General features: G+C 48.4%; 2 protein-coding genes across 3 annotated transcripts; one reads left to right on the forward strand and one right to left on the reverse strand.

Moving 5' to 3' along the window:
* Nucleotides 1-645: 645 nt before the first annotated feature.
* LOC119112180 (60S ribosomal protein L12) lies at nt 646-2,629 on the reverse strand. Of its 2 annotated transcripts, none has more exons than XM_037236251.1 (4): nt 2,519-2,629; nt 1,418-1,672; nt 1,004-1,224; nt 646-669 (listed from the first exon to the last, which is right to left on the reverse strand). In XM_037236251.1, exons 1-3 carry the CDS (start codon nt 2,553-2,555, stop codon nt 1,019-1,021), a joined length of 498 nt encoding a protein of 165 aa, XP_037092146.1. In that variant the 5' UTR covers nt 2,556-2,629; the 3' UTR covers nt 646-669; nt 1,004-1,018. The 2 variants fall into 2 exon arrangements, with proteins under 2 accessions (XP_037092146.1, XP_037092147.1); XM_037236252.1 differs by having other exon boundaries at nt 646-688.
* A 7,667-nt stretch (nt 2,630-10,296) lies between these two features.
* LOC119111261 (uncharacterized) lies at nt 10,297-21,063 on the forward strand. The gene is made up of 7 exons (XM_037235082.1): nt 10,297-10,494; nt 11,616-11,728; nt 12,756-12,912; nt 13,632-13,739; nt 15,083-15,186; nt 20,459-20,575; nt 20,992-21,063. The coding sequence occupies exons 1-7, from the start codon at nt 10,437-10,439 to the stop codon at nt 21,061-21,063; spliced, it is 729 nt and encodes a 242-aa protein (XP_037090977.1). The 5' UTR covers nt 10,297-10,436.
* The last annotated feature ends 221 nt before the right edge of the window (nt 21,064-21,284 follow it).

Below are 21,284 nucleotides of genomic sequence, written 5' to 3' on the forward strand. Positions count from 1 at the left end.
GTTCCTTTTTCTCGGGGGGGGGGGGGGGGCAGCGGCCTTATATTGAGCGCAACCCGACCCACTGGTCGCATTAGCTCAGTGACCACGCCACTACAGGGATTCGAATCGGGATTCCCATGTCATGTCGGAGCTCGGGTCGTTAGGCCATTGTCCCACTACGAGTTAAAATAGCTCACGGGTTCCCAGGATCGACAAGGTGCCGCCAACTATGGGCTTCCCCTGTCACGCTCTCCGTTCCCAACGACGGAAGACAAGTGCAGCGCCTCGGAAGTTGTGACGGCAATGAACAGATCATCCCAAGTACTCCACACGCAATGTCGCGCGCAACCGTGGAACGACGCGCTTCCGCGGTACAACCACGGCCGCGGCAAGGCAACCCCGTTGACCCCCAGTGAAGCATTTCGTGCAAGTCTGGTTAATTTCCAACTCAGAAGTGCTAACAGATGGCCCCGCGCTTCGACCTCACAAATTGCGCGGATCACCATTGTGAATGTTGTCGAGCGCCGCAGCGTTACCTAGGACTAAATAACCGCACCAGGAAAACGGCGATCACAAATAAATTAACGCCGATTCATTCCTTTATTCGCGACGCCCGTGATCTCGCAAACCACAATTCACTTTCTTTTATAATTCAAACAAACACAGTATTGATGAATGGACGTGTATTTCCTGAAACAACAGATAAATTCTATCAGAACCACACAATGGCAAAAATCACTAGAGCCCACTGGAGTGCTTTTATCGAGGTTCTCCTTCCCTCGGTGGCAAGGCGGCCTGCTTTTGGGCAAAGGAATGACAAGCAGTAGCAAACTAAGCAAAAATCTGAATTGATTCATAGCAACAACACACTTCAGTTCAGTTAGCCAGTATGACGGTGACCACAAAAGCAGGCGCACCGTGTTGCCCACCAGGCGGTGGGTGGATGGGATGCCAACCCCGACCAGTGTCGGCAGGTGGCGCACGCGTCCGGGCGCCGGACACGTGCGCCAAACCGGCCGCTCACCTATAGCGCGTGTTGCTACTCGCTGGGCACCTCCAGCTCGCCAGCATCGATCTTGGAGATGGCGTCCTGCGGGGCCATGCCGTCCACGGTGCAGCCAATGGAGGTGGCCGTGCCAAGGATCTCCTTCACCGTGCCAGAGAAGTCAACAGCCATCGACCGCTCGCGCATGATCCGTGCCGCCTCCACAATATCATCCATGGTGATGTTGCCATTGTGCTTCACTGCAAACCGGATATGGACACATGTGATCACAACAGCGCAGTCACATGGAGACTTGTAACAGTGGCAGAAGTGGCCAGCACAGCTGCCAGGGGTTCTGATAAGGAAAAACAACACAGTCATGATTCACCTAAGTGACACTGTATGGATTGTGTTATTTTCAGTCTGCAAGATAGCAGAGCAGGCCTGACATACCATGCTTGACCTTCTTCCTGTCCCGTGGAGGCTCCTTGAGGGCCTTGATGACCAGAGCCGCAGCAGATGGCACTACAGCCACCTTTGCCTGACGGTTCTGGATGGTGAGCTGCACAGTGATCTTCAGACCCTTCCAGTCAGCAGTTGCCTTAGCAATATCATCTCCAATCTTCTTGGGGGACAGGCCAAGGGGGCCAACCTTGGGTGCAAGAGAGGATGTGGCACCAACCTCACCACCCACAGCCCTCAGCTTCACTGGAAGGACAAACAAGAGAGGTGTCATGATCCATATCATAGTTACCCCTGCATGATCTATTTTAAGCTCCTTTATCTACTCAATCTGTGATTGAACTTAATAGTCATACAGAGCAATTCCTGATCAACAGATTTTTCAGCACACCTATGTACTCTATGAAAACCATCAATAGCCAACACCTAGAGACATCACAATAATATACAATTAGGTTGCAACTGGCGTACACAAGAATCCCCTCTATGTTATGGATACTATCCAGACAATGACCACCTTAGAACTCCAACACACATAATGTACATCAAGATCCATGAAAATCATTTGCTAAGAATATCTTACCAAGCTCTTGCAAACCAACACAAATGAACAAATTAAATGATCAGGCAAACTTTCTATGCATCATCACATCAACCTCCATGAGCAGGACGCGCCACATGAAGCTGGGGCTGAGCTATCAACCAAGTCATACAATCTGTGATGTGCCGTACCAAAAATATACGTTTTTTTGCCCCCAGTAATTGTGGGCAGACAGCATGCTGTACTGACTTTAATGAGGCATGTTTTGCTTAAAATTACCAATGAAACCTTAAGTTTCTTGACACATTGACATGCATTGAAATAAAGGTCACTGAACTCTAAGCGTGGAAACTCGGATCCAGTGAGCATTCGCTGAAATTTTTCGCAACAGCACCACCACGTCAGACATGTTCCGCATAACACACATCTTTCAGATTCTGGCCAGCAGCATAAATCACGATTAGATTCAAGTTATCGCCATGCCCACAGGTCCCAAGCAAGATAACACCTCGCACACACGCACCTCCCGATGCCTGCACACTCAACCATACCTATTTTAATCTCGTTGGGATCAAACTTAGGCGGCATGATGCAATATTTCGGCACAAGCCCCCGCTACCACACCACCACCACTCGTTCGCAGCGGAAAAGGAAAAGCCACTCGTTGTCCACTCTGGAAATTCTGAAAAGTGGATATATGTTGTTAAATTTTAGAACTGGTCGTTGCTGCGTAACTTGGTATATTTCACATAGAAGATATCTATTTCGATTGCAAAATGTAAAATAAACACTCAAGCACACAAATGTCAGCAAATAGTTTTAACACATTCGTCAACTTTTCCTACTGGCTGCACATGAAAAGACGGCTTACATGTTCCACCACTAGATGGCATTGACGTTGGGAGCGCCGACGCCAACACGGATGCCGGCAACAGCATCAGGAGGCATGCGCCCGTCTCCATGGTTTCAAACTGTTGCGTCAATTTGTCGCTTTCAGAGGGATGATTTGATCAGATTTGTCGCTTTCACCAATGAAATCCAGAAAAATGCCCTGGAGTGCTCACAAGTAGAAATACGACTCGTGTCGTATTTCCACTTGTGATCTGGACTTCCGTCTACTTGTCTACTTTTGTTGCAATTGCTTCATGAGCAAAACATGTCAGAATCCGCTCTGTTATGTCATCTTGACTTTTGGCCAGGAGATGAAGCTTTTAAAGTTTAACGAAAGCAGATTTATCGAGGATCGATATGATATCCAATTGGTGGAGATTCTTTGGTAAACCAGTAAAAAGCAGGGCACCACATTTTTCGTAACCTGTGCATCTGACTTGACATGTATTTTTCCGACGTGGCGAAAGAACGCATCACAATCATCACTAGGATGACGTTTTTGTAGTTCTTTAGTGGATAGATGAATGTCATGGTACCACGTTTTGCATGACCTGGACCTTTGACCTGAGATGTGAGGTTTCGCAAATGTGCCGAGAGTAGAGACTGCAGACATTACTGAGTTATTACTTGTGTGGAATTCTACTGGAAAACGAAGAAATGCTAAGATACAGTGTTTTGTGTGACGTTGACCATTGACCTTAAAAATTATTACTGTAGGTGTGGCGTAAGCGAATATCATGGGCATCATTATGATGCCCATTTTATATTTTTATTAGTTTTTTTCAAAACAAGACGAACGCGGACGTTACCAGATCAAATATAGCACCCTTAATGTTATAGCTGCTTTATGAGCGCAGAAATATCACAGTGCCCGATCGCATGGGATCTTAACCTTTGGCATTGAGAGCTTTCGTACGCACGACGAAAGTGGGCATTACGAGAATGAATATGATGCCTGATTAGTGGTGTTAGTGGTGTTTCCCCTTTAAACAAATACACGGCGGGGTGCCGCGTTATGTGGGACTCTGATCCTTGATCTTAGTTTAATTTGTCCAGGTGTAACGAAAGCATCTTGTATGTTTTTGGCAAGCGAATAAATGCCAAACTACTCCACTTTGTATGAACTTGATCTTTAATCTTCGAAATTCATTTCTTAGATGTGACAAAAGCAGACATCAAAACATTGCTACGATACCCATTCCGTTGCATTTCTTTGGTAAACAAACAGTAAACTTTGGCCAAAACTTTGTGGTAAATAACGAAGTGCCAGGCGCCGTGTGATGTGTGACCTAGTGCGATGACCCTGAAAACTGCGTTTCTAGACTGACGTAAGTGGGCACCACGACCGTCACCATGGTACCCATTTTGTTGTATTTCCTGTTAAACGAATGAATGCCGGAGCACTGCCTTCTGTGTGACGCTAGCCTTTTGACCTTAAAAACTATTTCTTACCAAAGTGATGGAAGTGGACGTCACGGACATGGCTTGATACCCTTACTGTTGTTTTGTTTTTTTAGGTAAACGAATGAATATTGCTTTTTTAGGTAAACGAATAAATATTGGTATGCCATTTTTTGTAATCTTCACTTTTGATCCTGAAAATTACTTTTTTGGGGTATGACGACAGTGAACATCACTTACGCAATGGCGATACCTATTCTGTTGTATTTGTCTGATGAACGAATGAATGACAGGGCACGGCGTCTTTTGTGACTCCGACCTTCCACCTCAAAAGTTAATTTATGTAAGACGAAAGCGGATAAGCTTGTTGGGATTGTTTCGTGAGCAAAAGTTAATAGAATATCATTTTTACGCGACCTCAGTCTTCGGCGTTGTTATTTTCAGCAGATGTAATGACATTTGAAAGGACGAGGATAAACATACTACCCGTTTTATTTGATCTCTTATTCAAACGAAGGGAGACTAGGATCCCCAAGTTTTCGCCTTTTATTGTCCTGTAGAGGTCAAACTAAGTGGCGAAGAGAGCAGAGGCATTTGCCAGTTGGCCATTACACGTGACGGTGTTCCTTTATCGCAGCGGACTGCTGGTGTACCAGCGCACGCTGATATGCCCTCCAGTTTAAACATGGTCGGCATCGCCTCTCTTATTGTTGAATGACGCAACCGTTCTTCGCGTTATGCCGCTGCCAAAGCGATATGACTGACCGGGGAAAATGGCGACAAAGAGGTGTACTTTTCGTATCTCTGAAGAGTTTTCGGAATGATGTCAGAATAATGAATCAACATTTATCATGAGCCTTGTAGCTGGCATGAGCTGTTAGAGTGACGAGCCTCTTTGCCCTCGCTGTGCGGATGTCTGGCGACTTGGGGGCACCAGTTGATCGCCGCATTCCACAATGACCACAGGTCGTGTGAAGCACTGCCCATTGTGCTTTAATTTCCGCGCTGAAATCGATGCAAGCGATCATCATGCTCGTGACCGTAGTGAGCATTACCCATGTGCCGTAAAATAGTCGGGAGATGGGGATTACCATGCGATTTGGTTGTATTTCAACAGCATTGGTCGTATTTCAACAGCATCAGGAGGTATGCGCCTGTCTCCATGCTTTCAAACTATCGCATCAATTTGTCGCTTTCAGAGGGGTTCCGAACTCCTCCCCCTAAAGCTGACGCTAGTCCTCAATGCTCCTCATAGTCATCCCGAAAAAGGTAAAAAAGAATCCTAAACCAACGAAATCCAGAAAAATGCCCTGGAGTGCTGCTACATTGGCGCAAGCAGCGGAAAAAGGCAAGCCCCCCCTCCCCCCGCCCTATCGGGACGGACCATTAAGGGCCATAAGAACTGGCAGAACGCGGTGTTAAGGGGCCCGGCCCTGTTGACTGGGCTCTGAAATACCAGTCAGAGGGCCCTTTGCGCCTATTGAGACCCCTAAGTCCGTGAGGGCCTCTATGTCGGTCAGGCTCCACCAGTCCTGAACAGTCGACTCCGTGTCGGTCTGGGCCTGAGAGTGCCCAAGTCCCATCCAGGGTCAAGGCTGGCGATCGCGACTTACAAGAGTCGGGGCCGATGCGTCAGTGAGGGGCCCCCTGCGTCGATCAGGGGTCCCCAGTGCTCAACGAGGGCCTGTGTCGGAAAGTGGTCTCAGGTCGACCAGGGGTGGTGTTCGAAGGTACCCGAAGGACGCCTCGAGACTGATGAGGAAGGGTTCTACTGGATACAGGCAGCCCATTTGGGCCCTTCGCGCCCAAATGGGCTGCCTGCAGGTTACATTAAGCATCCAGGCCCGCAGGGCTGTGTTCTCAAATGTCAGTCAGAGGGCTTCTTGTACCGACTGAGAAACCCTGGAATAATGGGATATCAAACAATTCGCTCGTGCCGGTCTGCGCAGGCCGATACGGTGCACAGCGGCTGGAAATGGTTCCCTGGGCTCATGAGTTCTGGAGTCCCATTTACCAGGCAGGGACAAAGCCGGGACAGATATTCGCATTTGTTGGGTTCCCTGCAATAATTGGTGCTCCCTGCGTCGGTTGGAGGGTACTCCAAGGGCCTTAGGGAGTCAAGGACAAAAAATAAAGGACAGATTAGGAGGCTGAAGGGCTCGAAGGGCATGAAGGGCATGAAGCAAACATTGATTAATGAATTAATTTACGTTACATATGACGGGTTGAGTTTTTATAGGCATCTGGTTTCATATTGCAAAGGATCGGAGCTGCCTTGCAGGTTGTCCTGCAGCCTTTCTACTTGTATTTGATCATTGAAAACGTTTAACGAATTGCTGACTAATCCAAGTGCAAATCATTTCCGGAAACGACAGAGGCGGATCAGAGGCCAAAGGTCAAACCGGCCAACAGACGCACTTTTTACACAAAACGCAACAATACTGGAGTCTTTGGGGTTCCAGTTAACCAATAAAAATTGCAAGCGAAAGTGAAGCGCCCGCGAGCAGATAAAAATTATTCTTCTCTGATCGAGAGGTGAACGATTTAGAGGTCTTAAGACTGACTACGCTCTACAGAGGCCTTACACTATTTCCGGGGCCCCCGTATGTCCAATTGCGGGGGCAATATGATCGTTAGGAGGCCTTTTACGTTGCCCTTGATTTCTTTGCTTTTGCTCAGAGGGCCTTGTGCTGTTGTTGGGGCTCACCGTGCTACCGAGCCGGGACACTCTTAGTCAATCAGAGACCTTCCAGGGATACTTCCCATTCGCCCGAAACGCTCCATATGTTAGAGCCAGGGGGCCCATATGTTGACATTCCGGGGTATTCTTATTTGCTCAGGGGCCCTTCACGTTGGTCACGGCTAACCTACTGGCACACTCACGCTATGTCCACGGGCCCTCTGCATTGGTCTAGGGCCCTCCCAATTTCTTGCCACTTGCTTAGGCCCCTACGCTGTTGTCGAGATCCTATCTGTTAACCTGCTCGGGCATACTCAGTCGTTTGGGGGTCCTCGACATTGGGTCTTGGGTGCTTCCTTTAGAATAGAGGCCCATACGTACTCGTCGTGGCCATCTGTGCACCTCTTCGGGCGCACTGGATGGTTCGAGGGCCCTGCACCTTGGGTCTTAGTATTTTAATGTAGTGCCCTACGTCCCTGTCAGGGGTTATCTGATAGCCTGCACGGGTACACTCCATCTTTCGGGCCCTCCCCACTAGATCATGGATGTTTCTGATTTGAATTGAGGGCTCTACGTACCTGGCGGGGCCCCTTCTGATGGCCTACCCTGGCACACTTGATTGTACGGGGATCGTCTACATTGCGTCTTGGCAACTTCCTATTTGAATGGAGGGTCCCACACGCTTGTCGAGAGCTCGGGAGATAAAAATAAAATGTCGGGAGAAAAAAGCATCTATTATTGGAATGGAGCGTCCTATGCTGTTATCGGGCCGTCCCCCCATCTGTTAACCTGCTCGGGCACACTCGATCATTCCTGGGCCCCCATATTGCGTCTTGGGGACTTTTTATTTGAATGGATGGTCCTATGTTCTTGAAGGGCCCCATCTATCAAACTGCTCAGGCCAATGGTGGATCCAAAGGAGGGTGATACGGAACCGTGCTTCCCCCTTGTGTCCCGAGCGCACCCATGGCCTCTGACATACTTGTAAGTCGCGATCGCCAGCCTTGACCCTGGATGGGATTAGAGCACTCTCAGGCCCAGACCGACACGGAGTCGACTGTTCGGGACTGGTGGTGTCTGACCGACATAGAGGCCCTCATGGACTCAGGGGCTCAATCGGCGCAAAGGGCCCTCTGACTGGTATTTGAGAGTCCAGTCAACAGGGCCGGGCCCCTTAATACCACCTTCGGCCAGCTCTTATGGTCCTTAATGGTTCGTCCCAATAGGGGGAGGGGGGGGGGGGGGCTTGTCCTTTTCCGCGCCAATGTAGCAGCATTCCAGGGCATTTTCTGGATTTCATTGGCTTAAGATTTTTTTACCTTTTCGGGATGACTAAGAGGAGCATTGAGGACTCAAGTCAGCTTCACGGGGAGGAGGTTGGGGCCCCTCTGAAAGTGAAAAATTGATGCAACAGTTTAAAAGCATGGAGACAGGCGCGTGCCTCCTGATGTTGTTACCGGTATTCGTGTTGGCGTCGACGCTCCCAACATTGCTGCCATCATATGGCCACAGCGTGTTCGCCAGCTTACATCGAACCTTCAGTCAGAATTGATCAGTGACAAAAAAGTGGGTAACATAGTTTTTAACATACGCGCTTGCAAGTAGTAGAAACAAAAACCCCGTCGCCCGGTGCTCTATTGTGCACAGGCCGCGCGGCGTCGGCACTGCGGTTAACACCAGCCGACGGCCAACGAGTGGACGAAAATGATATGAACTAAGTGCCTTTGATTGAATGCCTTTTAATCTGTATGCTTAGAATGCAGTTCTGGCGTATTTTCACTCGTGCGATTTTTGTAATGATGATAGAAACGGATTAACATTGACAACACCCCGAACTGATGCAAGAATCCGCTGATGGAATTGAAAGAAAAAAAAAAAATTTCCACTTTGCTGCAACTGTTAATCTGTTCAAATGTCCTAGCTATAGTCGTAAATAATAGATATATGTTCCAATTTAGTCTTTCAACGGCTCCAATTTATTTGAATGACTTTCGGAAACAATATTTTACGGCGGTCGTTTTCGCACGCCCGGGCGATCCCGCCTGGCGTTATCTGCAGTGGCCATCTCCGTTCGGCTTTACACAAACTGCAGCCCGACCATAGCTGTCATTGGACGTGAGGCTACAAGCGCGCAGGCTCGAAGCGTTTTTTTCACAATATGATTTTGCAAAGGATGGACATCCTCAAGCAAACATGAGCTGCCCTTTTCATTCTTGACCTTATTTCGCTCCACTCTTTTGAACATTAATAAAACCCCTTGCTCTCCTTCCGGGTCAGAGGCCCCGTAGATAGAACACGGGTGTAAGCACATTCTCATTCCCGGCCAGAGGCTCAAGGGCCATTCCGTCTCAGCGCGGGGTATCCATCAGCTGCCATTCCAGTGGCACATTAGGTCGGGGTCCCTTAGTCAACCCAAAGACCTTTAGAGAGACGCATGATACATTGGTCCTGCCCTGACACGGTGAGTCCCCTGACCCGGTTAGTCGGCCACGGATCGACGCTGGAGCCCTCATTAACGTAACGAGTTCCCTCACCGCCGCAAGTGGTTCAATAATTGGTACTGAGACTCCATTTTGGCTTAACAAACCACTAACTGAAATGCGGCTGAGAGCCGCCCGTTTGGCACTGGGGACCCTTACGGCCACAGAGCGCCTCCACTGTCTCATTGCAGACTCTCGTCACAAGTTATGACAACTCCTTTCATTGCCAGAGCGGCCCCGACCAACGACCAACAACTTGGCTTGGGCAAGAGGTTCCCTGGCATTTGGAGTCCTGTCCCTGCACCTGTCCATGGTCAGCAAATGTTCTTCTGGCCGACTCGAGACCTTTGCCGGCACAGGACCCCGTTAGATACTGTGGGCCTTTCACCGACGCATGGGTCTGCGGGTACTTTATTATTTCAGGGACCCCGACCAATGCAAATCGCGGACCCCGGCCCTGTTCCTGCCTGGGCGATGGATCCTAAGGAGCCAGACCGACACAAACCCAACCGTTCGGTGTTGGTGGTCTATAGTTCACATTGAGGTCCGCATTGTCCGAAGAGGTTCTCAGTCCCTGCAAAATGCCTCCTCACTGGTATTTCAGGTCCCGACCTTACAGGCTACCATACTTAATGCGGTCTACAGCCAGGCCTTTGGGCCCTTCGGGCCACTCAGACACCCAATCGGCTTCTTGATCGTCGGTCTCGAGGGACTTTTCTGGCGCCCTCGAACACGGCCCTGGCTGACTTGGATCAGTCACCGGCACAACGCCCTTGGCTTGGCTTGGCGAAGTTATCGGTCACTCAGATATCTTATCGCAGCTCTGACGTCCGCGTCCGCGAGCGCTCCCTGCATTGCTTTTCCGTTAGATCGCACGGCTGGGACCTAAGTGAGCCTTGAGACGCTCTGTGGAAGCTCGCTTCATGTGGTCGAACGGTCGAAGAACCGCAAGGATCCTATGATAGGTTTCTTGTTATCGGTGAAAGTGACAGTGTTTCGAATTCCAAGTGAGCGGATATGTTGATACGGCGCACAGAATGGTTTTGGCTTCAGCTGATCATGGCGTGTTTAGCGAGTAAGTACTCTCCGGCCGACGGCCACATAATGTTACAAGACTATGATGGTGACGATTGGTGATTGGTGGTGGTGGTGATTGGTGACGTTCTGGACCACAAAACCGAGAAATCAGCCAGCTGAAGATAAACGAAAGGCTGTAAAGGCCTATCACGTTGCACGCATGCAAATTGGACAGCTACCAGCCTTGTGCGATCGTGCGAAGCTATGCCCGTGATGACGTGATTAGTCTTGGTTGGAACAACATTTCGACAATGTCGCAATGTGATGCAATGCAATCCATTGCGCCTGATCTGGGGAGAGTGACAAAGTTGGGGACGGGCTATGCATAGGCGCAGAGAACCAGTTAAAGGACGTAAAGAACCAGCTAAGTTAGCGTCTCACATTTGAAAATAATGAAGCAAGCATCAGATGTTATAAAACAATCTCACTCATAACTATAGGTATGTCTTTTTAGTGGAAAAGACTGCTATGGACGGCACAATTCTCTGTTAAGAAGACATGCTCCTCAATCCGTCATGGTTTGATTACGTCAGCGTACCTTGCGCGGCATTGATTGAGAGCCAGTTGACGGACGTTATCTTTTGAAACCGTGCTCACGAACGCCAGGTATGAGCGCTCCGACAGTTACATTTTTCTTGACCGTGATCGCTGCATGGCTAAAAGAATGGCAGGGTTTGAGTGCCGTTATTATGACGTCATAAATGCCAAGGTGACTTTGAAATACTCTCCACGAAATGCTCTGTTCATTTTCGCGGGCTTTTAGCCAAAAAATTAGAACATTCCAGCTCAATCTCACAGTAATATGGAACACCCCCTTTAAACAGCTCGGTACGGGGAGGCAGTGGGACAAAGTGGGGTGCTTGGTAAAACTGGGTAATCTCTTAGTGCGAACTCGGGGTAAAAGTATAACACCTAACAGGTCCACCATCAGACAGCTTGGTGCATCCACGATGTCTCACCTGCAGAACATGGTTCTTCTTCGGTCTTAGACAATCGTCTTGAACCGCAGGTGGCGTAGACTAGCAAGGGGCGACAATGGGGGCGAGATACATGCAATGTGTGTGTCAACATGCATGTATACAAGTAGAGTCGAAACACAGTGATCTATCTATGTTTCAGATGCTGAGCGACAAATGCAGCGTAGACAGAGCGAAGTCACCGACTTTCATGCGAAACAGTACAGGTTGCGAAATGTCACAGCTGACACTAAGATAAATACACTCTTGCTAACGGTACGTGACATATGATGTGACCCCAGTCTTGCGTCTCATTGGTGACAAAACGCCTATGTCTAACCCGTCCCCTGCGCCTCGTCACTGGATTGAAAAGCAATCAGCCGCGGGCTGATATCATAGACTAAATTTCCATCTATAATAATCTCAGTCGCCTTGGATACATTCGAATACTTCCTTTCAAGATGTGGACAGGCCTGAGCCATATATTTCACTTTCATTTTCCCCTTTGATCCGTGCATCAATCATGATTGTATTCAAAAAGAAGAACCAAATGCGTGCAAAAATCGGTGCTTACATACAAGCGACAGTTTTCCCGAAGGGCGAAATGTTTGAAGCCTCGGTGCAGTTTGGAAGCTGTTGCAATCTGGTCAATGTAATCGGGTGGCACCAGTGCTTGCCATTAGTAAACGCTTCTTTGTCCGACGAAATACTTTGAGGCCACAAAATTGCATTTTTCCACATATTTTTTCTTCTTTTTTAGTCGCGAGAAGATGTATAACCAATCTCAGTGGTCATACCACCCTATTACATATTCTGATGTTAGTTCATTTCGGAATCATGAAGGCAAAGATGAATCTGAAAATGACCGTGTGCCACAAATATCAAAATATAAATTATGTTAATGTTTCGCTATTATCGTAAGCCGGGGAAGATCGGAGCTCCAAACCATGTGTAGAGTGACGGTATCTTACAGTTGAGAAGTAATCTGAATACCAAAATTATTCAGTTACCGGTTACCAAAAATACCAGTTACCAAAATTATTCACGCCATTGTATTGGCCTTATGAAATTCAGCAACAGTTTGAATACAGTCTTCCACAATAGACCACACAGGACCAGAGCAACACAACGCATTTTGCCGCATGTTCGACTTAGTAAGAAAAACTGGATGTACTATGCGCATTAATATTTAGCAAATCTCATAAATGGTTGTGACATACATGCTGAAAGGGGCATGTACGAAAGTGAAATGCTGAAAATGCTGCGGGGACTGAAAGTGAAATGCGTTGACTGGTGTCGCTAGTTGCCCCAGTCGGATTCACCGGACGTCCAGTACAATGTGAGCAGTCCTGACCGGTTCAGGGTGGACGACCGAGGCCGGGTCTTCACCAGAGTAGCCGGCAGCGACTTGCTGAAAGATGCCAGCAGCACCAGCTTCGCCGTCAACGCCTTCAATACAGGTGTGGGTCATGCAAACCAGCAGCACCGAGCGTAGCTGACGCGGCGCGAACAGTGATGTGGAATCGCAGACAGTGCATGCGCTTGCCGGCCCATGCCTGCAAAGTTTAACATCATGGCAAAAATCACGCTGACGGAGATACCGCAGTTAACTCTAGGGTAACTAATGCTACACCGTAGTGCCAGAGTTAGAGTGTGCCACTCGCCCGCTTGTTTTGCTGACGTTTGGGCCCCAGTAAACCAGCATACCCATCAGCACAGGCCTGTCCCCTGCCCTGCCGCAACTGACGACTGACTGACGATCACCTGCCCTGACGCAACTGACGACTGACTGACGATCACTGCCCTGACGCGACTGACGACTGACTGACGATCACCTGCCCTGACGCGACTGACGACTGACTGACGATCACCTGCCCTGACGCGACTGACGACTGACTGACGATCACCTGCCCTGACGCGACTGACGACTGACTGACAATCACCTGCCCTGACGCGACTGACGACTGACTGACAATCACCTGCCCTGACGCGACTGACCACTGACTGACAATCACCTGCCCTGACGCGACTGACGACTGACTGACGATCACCTGCCCTGACGCGACTGACGACTGACTGACGATCACCTGCCCTGATGCGACTGACTGCCGACTGAGTGACGATCCGGACGACTGAGCCCAGCGCGTTCGCCTGACCCTGTCGTGCCGGCATGCTTCAGAGAGCTCGGAGATGAGAGTCTCCAAAGTCCTGCTGCTGACCGGCAACCAGCCGCCCCAGTTCTCCGACGACTCTTACGAGGCATACGTCTATGAGAACGCCGCCCAAGGTAGACCTGTCTCCAGCAGATTACTGGAAGAACGAACCGGTGTGGTTTGACGGTAGTCTCCAGTTCCTGCTGGTGTGCCCTCATGGCCGTGCCCGCGGCACCCGCATGGGTGGTGCTAATCGTCACCCATCGCAACTGGCAGTGACAATTCGAAAAAAGCATACATCCTCAAATCAGCACATGAGGGCGATAACATCGTTGCAATTTTCAGCGGACATCACGAGCACGCTTTGGCCCAACTTCTACAGCTCCGGTGTAGCTTTGGGGTACTGCCTCATCTTGGCGCCTTCATAAATTCACCTTCAAAATGACTGTCAGACAGTCAAAATCCTTCAAATTTACTTCGCAGAACAAGTGCGATGTGAGCTAAAATCAGCTGCCAAAAATAAAGCTACTTAGAGAGAAAAATACGCCCATTCCTAAGCATGCGGCTTAAGATATCAGCTATTGGTGGCCCACATATGTGTAATTCTCCTTCAAATACAGTGAGCTTACCACCGTCGAACCGCACAAAAAGTTGCAACACGCTAACCCGATTCCTCTGTTGTCATTCCTCTGCCAGGAGTGTGTCCTTACATTATAACAGTTGTGCAAAGTTCTATTTGTTGAATTCTACGCAGGATTCGGAGCCACATCGAGCTGATGTCTGCGCTTGAAACTGATGGGGCAGTTAGCCACCGTCACGTGTGCTACCTCCGTGACTTTTTAGCCTTCCAGTGCTGCTCTCTGTAGATGATGGTGACCTCGTTAAACGCTGATCAGTGGTCGCCTTTTTACCATGCTTGCTCTCCTCTGCCAGCCTTCAGAGCCTCACCCCGGATGATTGGCTTTCTGTGATGTCACAGCACGATATAATTTAGGGGTGTCCTCCTTTTCTTGGAAATGTCCTTCCCGGTTCAATCAATGGTAGAACGCTGGAGTTGTGATCAGAAGAACCCGGTTCGAATCCGAAATTCCACGGAAAACGCTGGGGCTGTGATGCGTGCATGGTTGAAAGCCAAATGTCACTCGGAATTTTTTACGTGATTTAATAACACGTGACGACGACCAGGGAAGTACCTGGCCGAAGCCTTGCATACATACTAACACGCCAGACGAGAACGATAGTCTTAACAGTTGACCCATCAGCGATGCTACCAGCTCGTCTCATTTATTCCGTAGAACTGAACCATCACGCTCAATTCATTCATTCATTCATTCATGTATTCTCTCATTTTTTCATACATGTACTCATTCGCACTTCTATACATTCACTTCGTGTCAGCCACGCTGAAATAAAGTGCATTGCACTGGTGTGCATTGGTCCCCTTACGGTAGCCTGGCTGGCGCGCGCTCTGTGACAGGGTCCCTGGTACGAGCCGTGGTCGCCCAGGATCCGGACACCGACCCCATCACCTACATCATCCGGAAACCGGGCACCAGAATGGACACAAGCGAGTACGAGATGGTAAGTCAAACCTAGATGTCCGGTCATGAATCTGCATCTAGGGGGAATGAAGCGGACTGTTCACTATGCCACTGCGTCATCCTTGACTTTTGACCAGGATATGAAGTTTTTTAAAGCTTAACGAAAGCAGACTTATCGAGGATCGATATGATATCCAATTGGTGGAGATTCTTTGGCAAACCAGTAAAAAGCAGGGCACCACATTTCTCATAACCTGTGCCTCTGACCTTGACATGTATTTTTCTGATATGGCGAAAGAACGCATCACAATCATCACTAGGATTGTTGTTCGTTTGTTGTTGTAGATGACGTTTTTGTAGTTCTGTAGTGGATAGATGAATGTCATAGTACCACGTTTTGCATGACCTGGACCTTTGACCTGAGATGTAAGGTTTCGCAAATGTGCCGAGAGTAGAGATTGCAGACATCACTGAGTTATTAACTGTGTTGAATTCTATTGGCAAACGAAGAAATGCCAAGATAGAGTGTTTTGTGTGACATAGACCATTGACCTTAAAAATTATTACTGTAGATGTGACGTAAGCGAATATCGTGGGCATCTTTATGGTGCCCATTTTGTATTTTTTTCAGTTTTTCAAAACGAGACGAACGCGGACGTTACCAGATCAAATATAGCACCCTTAATGTTATAGCTGTTTTATGAGTGCAGAAATATCACAGCACACGGTCATATGTGATCTTAACCTTTGACACTCAAAGCTTTTGTACGCATGACGGAAGTGGGCATTATGAGAATGAATATGATGCCTGGTTAGTGGTGTTAGTGGTGTTTCCCCTTTAAACAAATACCCGCCGGGGTGCCGTGTTTTGTGGGACTCTGATCTTTAATCTTAGTTTAATTTTTCCTGGTGTAACGAAAACATCTTGTATGTTTTTGGCAAGCGAATAAATGCCGAGCTATTCCACTTTGTATGAACTTGATCTTTGATCTTCGAAATTCATTACTTAGATGTGACAAAAGCAGACATCAAAACATTGCTATGATACCCATTTCGTTGCATTTTTTTGGTAAACAAACAGTAAACTTTGGCCAAAACTATGTGGTAAATAACGAAGTACCAGGCGCCATGTGATGTGTGACCCAGTGCGATGACCTTCAAAACTACGTTTTCTAGGTTGAAAGTGGGCACCACGACCATCACTATGATACCCATTTTGTTAGATTTCTTGTTAAATGAATGAATGCCGGGGTACTGGCTTCCGTGTGACGCTAGCCTTTGACCTTAAAAACTATTTCTTACCAAAGTGACGAAAGTGGACGTCACGGACATGACTTGATACCCTCACTGTTGTTGTTTGCTTTTGAGGTAAACGAATAAATATTGGCGTACTGTTTTTTGTAACCTTCACTTTTGACCCTGAAAACAACTTTTTGGGGCATGACGGCAGTGAACATCACATGCGTGATGACGCTACCTTTTCCGTTGTATTTATCTGATGAACAAATAAATGCCAGGGCACGACATCTTTTGTGACTCCGACCTTCCACCTCAAAAGTTAATTTATGTGGGTAAGACGAAAGCGGATAAGTTTGTTGCGATTGTTTTATGAATACAAACTTTGCAGAATATCACTTTTACGCGACCTTAATCTTCGACGTTGTTATTTTTGGCAGATGCGATGACATTCGACACGACGAGGATCAACATAATACCCGTTTTATTTGATTTCTTAATCAAACGAAGGGAGGCTAGGATTCCAAAGTTTTCGCCTTTTATTGACCTGTAGAGGTCAAACTAAGTGACGAAGAGAACAGAGAAATTTGGCAGTTGGCATTACACGTGACAGTGTTCCCTTATCGCAGCGGACTGCTGGTGTCGTACCTGCGCGCGCTGATATGCCCTCCAGTTTAAATATTGGCGGCATCGCCTCTCTTATCGTTTGAATGACGCAACCGTTCTTCGCATTATGCCGTTGCAAAGGCGATATGACTGAACGGGGAAAATGATGACAAAGAGGTGTGCTTTTCGTTTCTCTGAAGAGCTTTCCGAATGATGACAGAATAATGAATCAACAATTATCATGAACCTTGTAGCTGGCATGAGCTGTTAGAGTGATGAACCTCTTTGTTCTCGCTGTGCGGATGTCTGGCGACTTGGGGGCACCAGTTGATCGTCGCATTCCACAACGACTACAGGTCGTGCGAAGCACTGCCGAACGTGCCTTAATTTTCCCGGTGGAGTCGATGCAAACGATCATCATGCTCGTGACCATAGCGAGTATTACCCACGTGCCGTAAAATATTCGGGAAATGGGGGATTACCATGCATACGCCCCCTCAAGGACCGTTGCACAGTGTACATACAGGTCACGTTATTGGAGGACGAGTAATGACTGAAAAGTCAATGCCTTTCCTACGGCTGCTGCTAACAGGCACGGATTCGCCAGCTTGCGGCGACCGACGTCCGGCATGTGCGTTATCAGCAGCCGGATAACACAGCATGCCAGGTCGGACGGCGGCGTGTTACTCGTACGCTGCCGGAAATCCGATGTCGTGTTTTCTGATTTGTCGTCCGTGATTCACGACAGCGCTGGTGGCCAAGTCTAGTGACATGTTTGACTTGTGTTTGACTAGTGTCACCTTGACGAGTCAAGGTGACATAACAGAGGGGATCCTGACATGTTTTGCTCATGAAGCAATTGCAACAAAAGTAGACAAGTAGACGGAAGTCCACATCACACGTAGAAATACGACATGCTTCTTGTTGTATTTCTTAGGTAAAGGAGCAGATATCGGGGTACTGGCTTTTATGTGACCTTGACCTTAGACCATGAAGGCTGTTTTCTAGATGTGACAAAAGTGGACACCATGACCAATATTGCGATACCCCATGTGTTGTGTTTCTTTGGTGAACGAATGAAAGCCAAGATATTGTCTTCTGTATGATCGTAACCTCTGACCTTCAATGCTTCTAAGTGCAACAAAAGTTAACACCACGAGCGCCATTATAATGTCATTTCCTTTTTGGTTGTTTAGTAAACGATTAATTACCAGGGTAGGCGTTTTTATCTTAACCTGTCACCTTAAAGGGAGTGTTCCGCATTGGTATGGGATTTTGAACTGAAATAGCCATCTTGAGGACCTTTTAATGTAGTTTACGGCCATGTCCTTTCCAACACCCGAAACCATCTGGTTCCTGAGATACACGCCAGCAAAACTGCGGAAAAGGTTCATTAGTTGACTATTTCCAAGTCACCTTGACATTAATGGCGTCATAGAAACGACATAGGATCGCCGTCACATTACAGGCTGTTTTCTGTTTGCGGCCCAGAACAGCATGGCCACTGATGCCTTTGCAAAGGCGATGATGCTGCACATATGATGCAGTCCGCGGAAGGTGATTTGCTGTTGGTAAGATTTTACTACTGCGTGCGTGTCGCGAGCGTAAGCGTGAGCACTTTCGACATATGTGGCACTTGTCAACGAGGCATTTTCCCCGATTCCTAGGCAGTGTCCTATTTTGCGTTGGTACGGGATGCCGAAGAGAAAGTGTTGTGTACGCGGTGCTCGCCGGACAACAGAAAATCATATGGTTGCATTCGCGTAAGTACCTCGCTCCCACACTGTTAAAAACACTTAACGCCAAATATGTCTGACGTATCACCGATATCGCGGAAATAAGTTCGGAGCATGCACGTCTCAATTCGTGTGCAGTTTCGAGCTTGGTGTCCGGCCGCTTTCAATTTTGGCCCCAGTTTGAGGAATGATTACACGACTCCAGCGATGTCCGGCAAAAATGCCTAAAAAGTTCAGCCAAAGCCATTGAAAAGCATGTGCATGTCGACATAACCTAAGTTTGCTGGCCTCTAGATGCGGTGTTATCTTTTGTTGTGAGCTCTTTACTTCATTACACTTTGCAGGCTAGTGATTTAAAGTCATTGGCATGTGATAGCCGGATTTTGAGAGCATGCACAACTTGCTGACAGTTACAACACCATGGCAACAATGATGCATGTAATGAATCTGAGTGCTAGGAGTTAGGCTCATGGTTACCACCAATTTCAGAAATGATATTGTTATTTGAAAAATTGCTTAGAATTGCTATCGAATTGCACCAAACTGAGCATGCAGTTATCATATGTAGGCGATGACAGTGCAATGTAGGCAATGGCGGTATTTAATGATAGCCCAATTTCCCTAGTATGGCAATCATTTCTGATTCCCAGCTGAACAAACCCACAGACAACGGCGGCTGGACCCCCGTGGCACCATGGCGGCAGCAGGAGGTAATGGAGCGTGAGGAGCGCACTCCCCAGCCCAGACATTTCAAAGCTCTGCTGCAGAGAGGAATGATGCAATATTAATGCTCTGTGTTAGCTAAGTTGACTGACGTCTTCATTTCTGACATCAACATTCATATAATGTAAGCAAAACATTCCTCTGTCTTACATTTGGAGCACATGCAACAATGCTGTCCTATAGCCTGTACATTGTGTGGAAGTTTTGTTCATTGCTCATCTTACTGATGACGATAATTTATGTACTGAACTGCTTTCAGCACAGGGAAGACGTTCCCGCATCATCTACACCAGCTCCCAGACTGGAATCTAGGTCAGCATGTTTTTGAGGGTTATATTTTAAGTATTGGTTCACTTTGTTGGCAGTATGATCAAACTTGGTCTTTACAGCAATGATACTAAACATGAATTAATTAAGCACATAAAAGTGATTAAATCATTGATAAGGAGCAATATTGCCACCATCTAATAATTATAATTTTGTGTTAACACCAGACACAAACACCAGGTTGTCGGCAAGTCAACCTCAAAGGCAACTGTTGCCATCTCCTTGGGGTAGAGAGTGTTGTGCTTGATCCCTGTGAGTGCTAAATGTGTATGCCTGCATCCAGTCCTGCCCTGTCCACAGAGCAACCTTGCCCACAAAAGTAACATGTATTATGTGTACATCCACCTGGATTTCAACATCACCTAACACAGTGGCGTGAACAGGGCCTGGGACGGTTCCTTCCAAGGCAATTGCGTGTTTTGTAGTTGCATCGGTATTCCATCTCGAACTTTCTTGTGACTATCTAATCTATCTAATCAATCTATTGTCAGCATTTACTAGTGTTCAGTCGATCATTTACGTGTTTCGAGTTTCGGGTTTTCTCTGCCACGACCCATCTGCGTGTAGCCACGAAACATCCCGAGCAGAGATCGCGGCAGCAGTGGTGTGACCGGTCGGTGATTCGTGCAGCGCCGCTGACAGCAGGCGCATCATCGCGTGCAGGTTACGCCGTGATCCGTCCAGCACCCGGCTGACGGCGTGCGCTGCGAGGGCCCGCAGCCGGCTGTGGAGATCGGCGGTCGCGACCAGTCGGCCGACGGCGCCGTTTGCGTCCAATACACCTACTCCGCCACATTCCACGTGAGTCGAGCTCGCCGTCCGCACGCTACAGGGCCTGCCTCGCATGCTGGGACCCCCGTGAGGGTCCAGCATACCTGCCCAAGCACCCTTTGCGTCTGTAAAGGCCGTTGTCAGGGTCCAGCATACGTACTTTTTTGTCTTTCATGTGAGTCAGAATCGTCTTCAGGGTCCGGCACCCGTGCTCCGTCTCTTCGACGAGGACCGAGCCCCCCACAAAAGACCAGTAGAACCACTCCGTCGTCTTCCACGTGAGTTGGCCGCCTGGTCCAGTGCACCATAATCCAGTGCACCCGCACTGCCATCTTCCACGTGACTCGACTGACCGCGCCCATCTGCCGTGCTCCAGTGGGCGGTGCTTGTCCACTATCCGCCAGTAGACCGCGCCACTGACCACGCCCATCCCCTATCTCCCTCAGGAGGCGCACGATCTCAAGTGGTCGTCGCTCTGGGACTACCTGCTGGATTCGCCGCCGAACGCCAACATCTAGTGGTTCTCCATCCTTTCCACTACCCGCTCTCCCGTATACGGCCCATTCCAAATCCTCTTTTTATCGGGGTCGCCGTGTCCCCTCGCCTGCGTCCCAGGGTTGATCAGATTCTGGTGGCTGAGGGCCGCGTCGTGCGTGTCAGTCACGGCGCGTCTCAACACACCACTTTGGTCAGGATATCCGGGGGTGCGGGGGGGGGGGGCGTGGTGCCCCACACGGGT

Source organism: Pollicipes pollicipes, unplaced genomic scaffold, assembly GCF_011947565.3.
Source record: "Pollicipes pollicipes isolate AB1234 unplaced genomic scaffold, Ppol_2.1 Scaffold_7261;HRSCAF=8764_pilon_pilon_pilon, whole genome shotgun sequence".
NCBI classification, from domain to species: domain Eukaryota; kingdom Metazoa; phylum Arthropoda; class Thecostraca; order Pollicipedomorpha; family Pollicipedidae; genus Pollicipes; species Pollicipes pollicipes.